The sequence below is a fragment of the Salvelinus alpinus genome, chromosome 30 (genome assembly GCF_045679555.1).
Source record: "Salvelinus alpinus chromosome 30, SLU_Salpinus.1, whole genome shotgun sequence".
Classification (NCBI taxonomy): domain Eukaryota; kingdom Metazoa; phylum Chordata; class Actinopteri; order Salmoniformes; family Salmonidae; genus Salvelinus; species Salvelinus alpinus.
The window spans coordinates 4,987,608-5,001,514 of record NC_092115.1 but is presented as its reverse complement, the minus strand read 5'-3'; the positions used below and the strand labels follow the sequence as shown (position 1 = coordinate 5,001,514).

The following is a 13,907-nucleotide window of genomic DNA, read 5'->3' as shown; positions in this document are numbered from 1 at the left end:
AACACCAGTCTATTTACCCAGCAACGCCACAACACCAGTCTATTTACCCAGTAACGCCACAACACCAGTCTATTTACCCAGTAACGCCACAACACCAGTCTATTTACCCAGTAACGCCACAACACCAGTCTATTTACCCAGTAACGCCACAACACCAGTCTATTTACCCAGTAACGCCACAACACCAGTCTATTTACCAAGCAACGCCACAACACCAGTCTATTTACCCAGCAACGCCACAATACCAGTCTATTTACCCAGTAACGCCACCCTGTCGCCACAACACCAGTCTATTTACCCAGTAACGCCACAACACCAGTCTATTTACCCAGCAACGCCACAACACCAGTCTATTTACCCAGCAACGCCACAATACCAGTCTATTTACCCAGTAACGCCACCCTGTCGCCACAACACCAGTCTATTTACCCAGTAACGCCACAACACCAGTCTATTTACCCAGCAACGCCACAACACCAGTCTATTTACCCAGTAACGCCACAACACCAGTCTATTTACCCAGTAACGCCACAACACCAGTCTATTTACCAAGCAACGCCACAACACCAGTCTATTTACCCAGTAACGCCACCCTGTCGCCACAACACCAGTCTATTTACCCAGTAACGCCACAACACCAGTCTATTTACCCAGCAACGCCACAACACCAGTCTATTTACCCAGTAACGCCACAACACCAGTCTATTTACCCAGTAACGCCACAACACCAGTCTATTTACCCAGTAACGCCACAACACCAGTCTATTTACCCAGCAACGCCACAACACCAGTCTATTTACCCAGCAACGCCACAACACCAGTCTATTTACCCAGCAACGCCACAACACCAGTCTATTTACCCAGTAACGCCACAACACCAGTCTATTTACCCAGCAACGCCACAACACCAGTCTATTTACCCAGCAACGCCACAACACCGGTCTATTTACCCAGTAACGCCATCCTATCGCCACAACACCAGTCTATTTACCCAGTATAACCATTCTAACACATCAAAATCATTACATTGATACAGTGTTTGATATTCAAGCCGTGATACTTCAAACCTTATATTTGTATTTCTATTTGACTTCCTCTTTGTAGTGAGCTGTACTGCCTTAGTGGTCTTTCAACTAACAGACGGTAGTAACGGAGAACTAGAGACCGACTAACAGACGGTACTAACGGAGACCGACTAACAGACGGTACTAACGGAGACCGACTAACAGACGGTACTAACGGAGACCGACTAACAGACGGTACTAACGGAGACCGACTAACAGACGGTACTAACGGAGAACTAGAGACCGACTAACAGACGGTACTAACGGAGAACTAGAGACCGGAGAACTAGAGACCGACTAACAGACGGTAGTAACGGAGAACTAGAGACCGACTAACAGACGGTACTAACGGAGACCGACTAACAGACGGTACTAACGGAGAACTAGAGACCGACTAACAGACGGTACTAACGGAGAACTAGAGACCGGAGAACTAGAGACCGACTAACAGACGGTACTAACGGAGAACTAGAGACCGACTAACAGACGGTACTAACGGAGAACTAGAGACCGGAGAACTAGAGACCGACTAACAGACGGTAGTAACGGAGAACTAGAGACCGACTAACAGACGGTAGTAACGGAGAACTAGCGACCGACTAACAGACGGTACTAACGGAGAACTAGAGACCGACTAACAGACGGTACTAACGGAGAACTAGAGACCGACTAACAGACGGTACTAACGGAGAACTAGAGACCGACTAACAGACGGTACTAACGGAGAACTAGAGACCGACTAACAGACGGTACTAACGGAGAACTAGATACCGACTAACAGACGGTAGTAACGGAGAACTAGCGACCGACTAACAGACGGTACTAACGGAGAACTAGAGACCGACTAACAGACGGTAGTAACGGAGAGTCATTGTGCATCAAGCGTTATTTCTACCCCAAGTGCTGATCAAATCTGATTGGAAGTTGCTCTGGATAAAAGCATCTGCTAAGGACAATGTTATGTGTATAGTTATAGTCAAACAGAATAACGTATTCACCTAGTAGTAGTCGAACTACACTGAGTGGACAAAACATTAGGAACACCTGCTCTTTCCAAGACAGACTGACCAGGTGAATCCAGGTGAAAGCTATGATCCCTTATTGATGTCACTTGTTAAATCCACTTCAATCAGTGTGGATGAAGGAGAGGAGAAAAGGTTAAAGAAGGATTTTTAAGCCTTGAGACAATTGAGACATGGATTGTGTATGTGTGCCATTCAGAGGGTGAACGGAAAAGACAAAACATTTGGGTGCCTTTGAACAGGGTACGGTAGTAGGTGCCAGGAGCACCGGTTTGACTGTGTCAACAACTGCACCGCTGCTGGGTTTTTCCCGCTCAACAGTTTCCTGTGTGTATCAAGAATGGTCCACCACCCAAAAGACATCCAGCCAAGTTAACACAACTGTGGGAAGCGTTGGAGTCAACATGGGCCAGCGCTTGACACCTTGAAGTGTCCATGCCCCGACTAACTGAGACTGTTCTGAGGGCAAAACAGGGAGTGCAACTCAATATTAGGAAGGTGTTCCTAATGTTTTGTCCACTCCGTGTATATCGTTGTGTTTTTTTGTTGTGTGAAGCCGAGTGTAACTCACGTAGTAGTTGTCGTTGATCTGGACCATGGGGGCGTTAACACAGGCACCAAGACACTCCACCTCTATTAGAGAGAACATCTTGTCTGACGTCATCCCTCCTACCTTGATGCCTGAGGGAAAATATATATATTTTTTTGTTAAAAGGTAAAATGTAGCCATTTTTTATCTCAATATCTAAATGTTTTCTGGGTAACTATTAGCATCACCGTGAATGTTTTAATTGAAAATGGTAAAAATAAAAAATAGCTTCTTAGCAAAGAGCAATTTCTTAAGCAAGAATTTAGCTAGGACTGTTTGGGAATGGTCTGAGTGGGGAGGGGAAAAGTGAACATTTGCTGTTATTGGCAGAGAGGTTTGGAACTCTTTCGGATTGGTCTATTAACTCATTTACTGCCTGGTGATGTCACCAGGTAGGCCAAAACTCCATCCCACCAAAAACAGGTTGAAATGTCAGGTGGTCAAACAGCTCTTACTCTAAAGGGGCATTATCATCATTTTCACAGTATTATTCCAACTTCTGTGTGGATATATATATATAAAAACACAAAACAATCATGTTTTTGATTACACTGGGCCTTTAACATAGTGCTAATTACACTGATCTGATGGAAGAATTGGTGAACTGGGATGCCGGGTCTCAGATCTGTTGGTATTGTTACCTAATCCATTCCATAAGGAGCTGGCAACAGACCAGAAACAGACAGGCACCCAGGCTATATTAAAAGAGCCCAGACACGGACAGGCACCCAGGCTATATTAAAAGAGCCCAGACACGGACAGGCACCCAGGCTATATTAAAAGAACCCAGAAGCGGACAGGCACCCAGGCTATATTAAAAGAGCCCAGAAGCGGACAGGCACCCAGGCTATATTAAAAGAGCCCAGAAGCGGACAGGCACCCAGGCTATATTAAAAGAGCCCAGAAGCGGACAGGCACCCAGGCTATATTAAAAGAGACCAGAAGCGGACAGTCACCCAGGCTATATTAAAGAGACCAGAAACAGACAGGCACCCAGGCTATATTAAAAAAGCCCAGAAGCGGACAGGCACCCAGGCTATATTAAAAGAGGCCAGAAGCGGACAGGCACCCAGGCTATATTAAAAGAGCCCAGAAGCGGACAGGCACCCAGGCTATATTAAAAGAGCCCAGAAGCGGACAGGCACCCAGGCTATATTAAAAGAGCCCAGAAACAGACAGGCACCCAGGCTATATTAAAAGAGGCCAGAAACAGACTGGTACCCAGGCTATATTAAAAGAGACCAGAAACGGACAGGCACCCAGGCTATATTAAAAGAGACCAGAAACGGACTGGTACCCAGTCTAGGATCTTGACACTGCAAAAGCAACTATTGGAACGAACTTCAAATTCTATTATTGCCTAATATTTCTACCTATCATGGTTAGATAACAGAACAATGAAAGCTGTGTCTACCTATCATGGTTAGATAATAGAACAATGAAAGCTGTGTCTACCTATCATGGTTAGATAATAGAAGAATGATTAAAATACAATACATACAACATACTAATAGTTTTCCTCCACAGCTAGCTTGAAGCGTCTGTGTACACATCTACACAGAGAACAACAATATATTAACACAACATGTAAAGTGTTGGTCCCATGTTTCATGTGCTGAAATAAAAGATTCAAGACAAGTTCTCTAAAATGTTGTGAAACACATTTGTTTACATCCCTGTTAGTAAGCATTTATTCTTTGCCAAGATAATCCATCCACCTGACAGGTGTGGCATATCAAGAAACGGATTAAACAGCATGATCATTACACAGGTGCACCTTGTGCTGGGGACCGTTCTTTTTGTTACACAACACCACAGATGTTCTAGTTGAGGGAGCAATTGACATGCTGACTGCAGGACTGTCGACCAGAACTGTTGCCAGAGAATTGAATGTTAATTTCTCTACTATAAGCCGCCGTTTTAGAGAATTTGTCAGTACGTCCAACCGGCCTCACATCCACAGACCACGTGTATGGAGTTGTGTGAGAGCGATCGGTTTGCTGACTTCAACGTTGTGAACAGAGTGCCCCATGGTGGCGGTGGGGTTATGGTATGGGCAGACATAAGCTACGGACAACGAACACAATTGCATTTTATCGACGGCAGTTTGAATGACGAGATCCTGAGGCCCAACAGGCCCCAGTCAACAGCCTGATCAACTCTATGCCAAGGAAGTGTGTCACGCTGCATGAGGCAAATGGTGGTGACACCAGATACTGACTGGTGTTCTGATCCACGCTCCTACTTTTTATTTAAGGTATCTGTGACCAACAAAAGCATATCTGTATTCCCAGTCATGTGAAATCCATAGATTAGGACCTAATTAATTTATTTCAATTAACGGATTTCTTTACATGAACTGTAACTCAGTAAAATCTTTGAAATTGTCGCGTTTCTTTTTTTGCTTTTGGATAAACTGTTTTTATCCCTGATGTTTTTGTATTGCAGAACATCTACTTCCATATTGTTCATCTGTCATAATATACGCAGTCAAGACATCCGTTTTCCATCTCCACTTTAATCTCCTTCATTCTAGGTCCGTCTGTGAACCAAACGGGACAGTTGCTCTCTTACCCAGTTTGTTCTGGATGGCCTCCAGGATGCTGTCGGAGTCGCAAAGCATGCAGGGAGTTGTAGTGCAGATCTGGATGTGGTACTTGCCCACCGGCTGCCTCAGGAACATGGTGTAGAACGTCGCTACCTCATAGATTCTCATCGGAGGGACCTCAAGCACCTCGGCCACCTGGGAGAAGAGAGAGGGAAACAATTCTGAAAAATGAAGGCTCGTGGACAGGACGATCGTTAATCCAATCATGGATGGAGTACTGAACACGCCCCAGGTCTACACAGATTCTGTCGAATTATATGGTTCTACAAATCAACGTATTTTAAAACGGCGCATTCTAAATCATGGCTACTTAAAAGTAATTAGTTGCTAAAAAAGCACCAAAAAAATGAACATACTCTATTCTAAATGAACATACTCTATTCTAAATGAACATACTCTATTCTAAATGAACATACTCTATTCTAAATGAACATACTCTATTCTAAATGAACATACTCTATTCTAAATGAACATACTCTATTCTAAATGAACATACTCTATTCTAAATGAACATACTCTATTCTAAATGAACATACTCTATTCTAAATGAACATACTCTATTCTAAATGAACATACTCTATTCTAAATGAACATACTCTATTCTAAATGAACATACTCTATTCTAAATGAACATACTCTATTCTAAATGAACATACTCTATTCTAAATGAACATACTCTATTCTAAATGAACATACTCTATTCTAAATGAACATACTCTATTCTAAATGAACATACTCTATTCTAAATGAACATACTCTATTCTAAATGAACATACTCTATTCTAAATGAACATACTCTATTCTAAATGAACATACTCTATTCTAAATGAACATACTCTATTCTAAATGAACATACTCTATTCTAAATGAACATACTCTATTCTAAATGAACATACTCTATTCTAAATGAACATACTCTATTCTAAATGAACATACTCTATTCTAAATGAACATACTCTATTCTAAATGAACATACTCTATTCTAAATGAACATACTCTATTCTAAATGAACATACTCTATTCTAAATGAACATACTCTATTCTAAATGAACATACTCTATTCTAAATGAACATACTCTATTCTAAATGAACATACTCTATTCTAAATGAACATACTCTATTCTAAATGAACATACTCTATTCTAAAAACAGACAGATGCCTCAGGATGTTGATTGATAGATTGATGAATGACCTTGTTCATGGCTGAGATGGGGAGCCATCCATGCTGTCTCTGAGCCAGGTCCAACACGGGGATGGTGGCGGCCTGCTTGTGGCCCTCGGGGTACATACTAACGATAGCATCAATCCTCTAAAAAACGACGACAAACAGCTTTCATTAGTGTTTCATACATGATGTCCATAAGAACTGAGAATGTGACCTTTTCAAAAGGATTTAAAAGATGTGATAAAGTGATGGTTTCAACGTTGTGAGTCTTTGATGTGCAGGTGTTTCTCTAATGGTCGTGTTCTCGTCGACTCACCTTCAGGTTCTCCGCTGTGAACTCAAAGGGAGTGTCAGGGTTATTTTCAGGGGTATCTCGGTGCTACAGTAGAAGGAAACGCATCACATCAGTCATCTAATTGATGAACAGCAATATCTCATTGAGTTTCATAGACATTCTACTTACCAGGCACAGACTAAAACATATTAGTTAAACTGTTAAAATTGTAAACAAAACAAACGTGTAAGGAAAATACAATATTTCCATAGATAATTTAGAAGACGTGGTAAAGAATAGGAGAGGAATCTCCCAGGCAACTCAAATTCAACTCTGGACCTCCAAGCCAGTTCCACCATTTTGTCATTGTTCCCCTCTAATCAGGGACTGATTTAGACCTGGGACACCAGGTGGGTGATTCCCCTCTGATCAGGGACTGATTTAGACCTGGGACACCAGGTGGGTGATTCCCCTCTGAACAGGGCCTGATTTAGACCTGGGACACCAGGTGGGTGATTCCCCTCTGAACAGGGCCTGATTTAGACCTGGGACAACAGGTGGGTGATATTAATGATCAGGTAGAACAGAGAACCAGCAGGCTCTGGAACGCTGTTGAGTACCCCATGTAAAGGCTGAGTACCCCATGTAAAGGCTGAGTACCCCATGTAAAGGCTGAGTACCCCATGTAAAGGCTGAGTACCCCTGGTAAAGGCTGAGTACCCCATGTAAAGGCTGAGTACCCCATGTAAAGGCTGAGTACCCCTGGTAAAGGTTGAGTACCCCTGGTAAAGGCTGAGTACCCCTGGTAAAGGTTGAGTACCCCTGGTAAAGGTTGAGTACCCCTGGTAAAGGCTGAGTACCCCTGGTAAAGGCTGAGTACCCCTGGTAAAGGCTGAGTACCCCTGGTAAAGGCTGAGTACCCCTGGTAAAGGCTGAGTACCCCTGGTAAAGGCTGAGTACCCCTGGTAAAGGTTGAGTACCCCTGGTAAAGGCTGAGTACCCCTGGTAAAGGTTGAGTACCCCTGGTAAAGGCTGAGTACCCCTGGTAAAGGTTGAGTACCCCTTGGTAAAGGCTATTGAGATGCATCCTGTACCTCTCCCTGAGGGACAGTTGTATCCAACAACACATTGTGGCACTACAGGCAGCGAGGGTGCATAAACTTGTTTCTGTTTCTGTACACTGCCCCCTTGTGGACAGTAATGTAATACTCCTATCCCTTTTTAATTTATAAATCTGACTAAATGCATCATTACAAAACGGATTTGATTGTAGTTTACAATGGCAGTCCTTGGGACCACAACGGGTGCACATTTTGGTTTTTGCCCTAAAACTACACAGCTGATTAAAATTCAAATAATCAAAGCTTGATGATTAGTTGATTATTTGAATCAGCTGTGTAGTGCTGTGGCAAAAACCAAAATGTGCACCCCTTGGGAGTCCTGAGGAGCGAGTTTGGGAAACCCTGCACTGACACGACTCTGCACCGGCGTCCTCTGCACTGACGCCGCGGCGTCCTCTACACTAGTAGTTATGAAAAGTGGCTAATCAAAGAAAGGTTCATATACAGGTAACTGCCCCAAAATAAGGAAACACTTAAATGATGGATAGAAAGAGTATTAAAAGCAGATGCTTCCACACAGGTGAGTTCATTAAGCAATAAACATCCCATCATGCTTAGGGTCATGTATAAAAATGTTGGGCAGGCCATTATTTTGGCTACCATGGCTATGCCCCCATAGGATGACAATGCCCCCATCCACAGAGCACCAGTGGTCACTGACTGGTTTGATGAGCATGACAACGATGTAAACCATATGCCATGGCCGTCTCAGACTCCAGATCTCAACCCAATTGAACACTTATGGGAGACTCTGGAGTGGCGCCTGAGACCGCGTTTTCCACCAACAACAAAACACCAAATGATGTAATTTCTCATGGAACAATATAAGAGGGATGCGACACCAGAGTTCCAGAACACTTGTAGAATCTATGCCAGAGTTCCAGAACACTTGTAGAATCTATGCCAGAGTTCCAGAACACTTGTAGAATCTATGCCAGAGTTCCAGAACACTTGTAGAATCTATGCCAAGGTGCATTGAACACACTTTGTGTTGGTGTTTCCTTTATTTAGTCAGTTAGTTGTATCATTGACCTGCAAAATGTATAACTGCACTATACTGCATTTGCACCATGTACTATAGAACGGCCGAGCCGATATATCAGGCCGATACTGGCCTTTTCTAGTCTATCGGCGTTGCTGATAGGCCCTCGACAGAGCACCTTCAAGTGATAGGTCCTCTACAGAGCACCTCCAAGTGATAGGCCCTCTACAGAGCACCTCCAAGTGATAGGCCCTCTACAGAGCACATCCAATTGCGCCCTCTAGTGTCGACTCCTACTGTTGTGACAGCCTGAGCCAGGAACACTGCACTATGATCCAGAGTCTTGTTGGGGAAACCAGCGGCAGCTAGCTAGCTCATTCTCTAACAGAAAGGTGCAGTATTGACAAACTAATTTGACACAGTAACCAAAATCAAATTCCTGTTGTAAATATTAGTTTAATTCACTAACCATTTGGTTTGAGTCGAAGTGAATACAAACTTTATTATTAACTTTATTTATAATAAGGGTTACATGGAGAAAATCAGACCTCTCTAAAGAAAATGTATAGCCCTCCCTTCATCAAAATATATTTGACCTAAACCCTCCCCTATACCTTAAATAATAATAATATAAAATGGATAGTAGAGAACATGTCACCGTTTCCCTCACTTCTTGGACAGACCAGAGCCTTTAGATATGCAGTTTTAGAATCTGTTCTTCGTCCTGTCAGCGTTACATGGCAACGCAGGATTTTTGATAGAGCACAGGGCTGCGGGACAGAAGGTTGTGGGTTCACAGCCCACCGTGGACAAGAGTAGGGGTGGAAATATCTCCTTTAAGGTTGTGGGTTCACAGCCCACCGTGGACAAGAGTAGGGGTGGAAATATCTCCTTTATAGTCCAAGCATTGCATGAATCTATCATTGTATTTGCAGGTGAAAAAAATAACAAATACAATTATGCAATTCTATGTCATTTTACATATTAACAGAAACTTTAATACCACACAAAGAATGGACAGAGAGATAGGCCTGTGTTCATCTTATCATATGTCTCCAATGCCAAATCAGTGTGTCTTGTTTGCAATGGAACTGTCCCTGTTTGCAAATGATTAAATCCGAGACATTAGGAATCTGAGCATGGTACTTTCAAACGCTAGGCCTACCTTTCCACCCCAGACAGAGTAGACCTACCTTTCCACCCCAGACAGAGTAGGTCAACCTTTCCACCCCAGACAGAGTAGGCCTACCTTTCCACCCCAGGCAGAGTAGACCTACCTTTCCACCCCAGACAGAGTAGGTCAACCTTTCCATCTCAGACAGAGTAGTCCTACCTTTCCACCCCAGACAGAGTAGACCTACCTTTCCACCCCAGACAGAGTAGGTCAACCTTTCCACCCCAGACAGAGTAGGCCTACCTTTCCACCCCAGACAGAGTAGTCCTACCTTTCCACCCCAGACAGAGTAGGTCTACCTTTCCACCCCAGACAGAGTAGGCCACTTCAAGTTTCAGCACCACAATATAAGTTACCTGAATCTGGCATATTGTGTGGTCAATAACTCTGATAAATACACCATGAGCAAGAAACATATTGTTTTTAATCAAATCAATTAAAGTAGAAGAAAGCTATCAAAGTTCTCCTTCTCAAACTGAACAGAACATAGGCTAGACCGTGCACAAGATGGTGAATATTTTGGACTAGGCTTCATCGATAATGCCAAGAGAGTGTGAGCTATTTGAAGAATCTCAAATATAAATATATTTTGATTTGTTTAACACTTTTTTGGTTACTACATGATCCATATCAAATCAAAATGTTATTTGTCACATGCGCAGAATACAACAGGTGTAGTAGACCTTAGTGAAATGCTTTACAAGCCCTTAACCAACAATGCAGGTTTGACATGTGTTATCTCATAGTTTTGATGTCTTCACTATTATTATACAATGTAGAAAATAGTAAAAATAAAGAAAAACCCTGGAATGAGTAGATGTGTCCAAACTTTTGACTGGTAATGTATATGGGGCAATTTAGCAATTAGGATTTGTTATCTGTAATGGTTATTGTAAATGAAGCATTGTTGCACACTGTTGGCATATATAGATCAATACATACATTTTTTTGTGACTCCTCAAACAGTCAGACAAATTGAAATGCCCCATCCCTACTTCCTAAGCTGTCTGGTGAAAAGCCTGACTCAAACCTAGAACCAAGCTATGAGGTTACAGATCCTGCACTCACCACGAAGATGCCCCCAGCTCCAGCTCTGGCAGCAGACCGGTGAACGCTCCTGACCTGCCTAGCCTGGGAACATGGGAAGAAGAGGAGACACATATCACAACTGATAATGTACGCTAGAAGGTTTGATTCTGTGGAATACCAACCAACACACATAGTAGGTTTTACATGAAAACATTTGATTAAAAGACTTCAATACTAATCTCGGTTACCCAGAAGTAAACATCTCGCAAAAGTTCGTCACTTCCTGTTAGAATCTGTCCACGAGAAATGACTTCAACACTATCAGGAAGGTTTGGCTGAACGAGGGGTGCAACAGTGACACTTCTGATCAGTGTGATTCAAAACGAATAAGAAGTTGCAAGGTAGCTAGCTAGCTAGCCAAGGAGCAGTGCATAGTTTGTAGTGTTTGTGAACTAGCCATTCAGCTAACGGTGCAAGGCTCTACGGTAACTAACTTAACCAGTCAGAAAACATAGCCAGCTATAGTAGCAAGTTAACTTGCAATGACAATATATATTTTCACAAGCATTCAAACAATACTATTGTTCACATTAATATTTAACTAAATAATTACTCTCGTGAGTAACTATCGGTTAGCTACCTAACGTAGAAGCTAGCTAGGCCGCTTGCCCTTGTCAAGTGTCATGCAACAGATCTCTTCGTCAAACGTAGCTAACGGTTCTTGATTTCTACAATTAGCCGAACACGAGTACTTTGTTATACGCATACCGTTAGAGAAACAGCAGATCGAATTGCAGAAGACGTAAACATCTTCAAAGTGTAGCTGGTTTTGCCCCCTTGATACAGCACTTATGTGACCACAGCAATGGCCGACATCAACACAGCTCGATTGAGAGGGTCTGGTTTACGCTACGTCAAAAACTAATCTACCACAGATCGAAATTATTGGCAATGTGAAGCAAATTATTTTCTGTCTAAACTTCTCTCCATAATGGGAATTACAGAATATATACCGATTGAATCATCTTAAATTATGTATTTGCATGACCTTCTGCATAAGATTTTTTTGTTACAATACAAAACATACAAATGACAATTCCATCCCACCTGCCAAGATCCACATGGTCACACCCCGATCTCCAGCGCTCATATCGTTCTCTGCCACATAATTCTTCTTCGATTAAGTTTAACGGTGGTCGGCATCCAATAAATGTTGCATTACCGCCACCTACTAGACTGGAGTACAACTCCCTTATACTTTGCTTGAAACTGTCACAAGACTCATTTTTATCCTGACCCTCGGTGCAAGCCTCGGGCTCCGATAACTTCAACACACCTACCACCTCTGATACTTCCCCCTCATTCACGTCCATTTCTCCTCCTGTCTTCAGCTCACTCTGTTTACAATTTCTACCGTTCTTCTTTAACAAACCATCTCCCTTTTTCCCGCCATTTTTAATCAACTCAAGCTCACCATCTTCCTTCCTCTCTCTCTTAGACCTCCTCTGCCTCTCTTTTTCCCTCCATTCCTCCTCTGTATTCAAAGTATACGTCTCCTTATGATAATACTGCCCTTCTCCTGACATATATCTTGTTCTTGCCCTCTCAAGGGACGCCATTTAACCGGCTGTTACAATCTCCGTACAATCAACATGAACCCCTCGGGATGTCCCTCCGCCACATGGCCTCAAACTGCACCATTTCGTTTCTCTCCGTCGCCCACGCACATTTAGATAATAAAGCATTTGACCTTTCCATTGTGTTAACGACGGAGGATTGGTTGATTTACAGTTGTTTTTGTATAATCTTTTTCAAGATGATTGACAAGAAAAGTATCGTCCAACCCATCAGGTATTTCACTGCACCCTCATATGTCATGTCGAGAAATATGCAGACAGATGGATTAAAAGTACATTTACGTTGTAATACTTCTGACAGCCAACTTTTGGACTTTATAACATTCCCAGGAGGCATGGATTATTGAGTCATTGTTAGTTTTACACTTAAGACATGACTCTGACATTGTGCTGTAGAATTTGTGAACTTTGTCACTTGTATAATGAATTCTATACACTAGTTTATACTGAATTAAGCGTAGATTTTCATTAACTGTAATTTCGTGAGTTATGTTCCAACACTCCCTCCATCTTGTGCCAATATCTTGGTTCCAATAGTTTATATCAAATCAGATTGTATTAGTTACATGCGCCGAGTACAATAGGTACTTACAGTGAAATGCTGATTTACGAGCCCCGGACCATCAGTGCAGTTAAGAGATAAGAGATAAAAGTAGCAAGTAATTAAAGAGCAGCAGTAAAAAATAACAATATATACAGGGGGGTGCCGGTACAGAGTCAATGTGCGGGGGCACCTGTTAGTTGAGGTAATATGTACATGTAGGTAGAGTTATTAAAGTGACTATGCATAGATGACAACAGAGAGTGGCAGTGGTATGGAGAGGGGGGGCACTGCAAATAGTCTGGGTAGCCATTTTGACTATATGTTCAGGAGTCTTATGGCTTGGGGGTAGAAGCTGTTTAGAAGCCTCTTGGACCTAGACTTGGCGCTCCGGTACCGCTTGCCGTGCGGTAGCAGAGAGAACAGTCCATGACTAGGGTGGCTGGAGTCTTTGACAATTTTTAGGGTCTTCCTCTGACACCGCCTGGTATAGAGGTCCTGGATGGCAGGAAGCTTGGCTTAAGTGATGTACTGGGCCGTACACATTACCCTCTGTAGTGCCTTGCGGTCGGAGGCCGAGCAGTTGCCATAACAGGCAGTGATGCAACCAGTCAGGATGCCTTGTGAATGTTGACCTGTCTAATGGTTCGGAGAGTGCGATCACACAGTCTTCCGGTACAGCTGGTGCTCTCATGCATGT

General features: G+C 42.8%; 1 protein-coding gene across 2 annotated transcripts in view; it reads right to left on the bottom strand.

Annotated features, from left to right (window-relative positions):
• LOC139560166 (NADH dehydrogenase [ubiquinone] flavoprotein 2, mitochondrial-like) overlaps window positions 1–12,150 on the bottom strand; it is a 31,193-nt gene extending 19,043 nt beyond the window's left edge. Inside the window, exons 1-6 of one of the 2 annotated variants that reach the window (XM_071376714.1) lie at window positions 11,798–12,150; window positions 11,069–11,131; window positions 6,766–6,828; window positions 6,477–6,593; window positions 5,250–5,418; window positions 2,658–2,767 (exon numbers count right to left, since the gene is read on the bottom strand). In XM_071376714.1, coding sequence (XP_071232815.1) covers window positions 2,658–2,767; window positions 5,250–5,418; window positions 6,477–6,593; window positions 6,766–6,828; window positions 11,069–11,131; window positions 11,798–11,839 — 564 coding nt within the window. In that variant the 5' untranslated portion in view covers window positions 11,840–12,150. The remainder of the gene's footprint in view (window positions 1–2,657; window positions 2,768–5,249; window positions 5,419–6,476; window positions 6,594–6,765; window positions 6,829–11,068; window positions 11,132–11,797) is intronic. The other variant, XM_071376715.1, reaches the window with a different exon arrangement.
• Window positions 12,151–13,907: the final 1,757 nt, after the last annotated feature.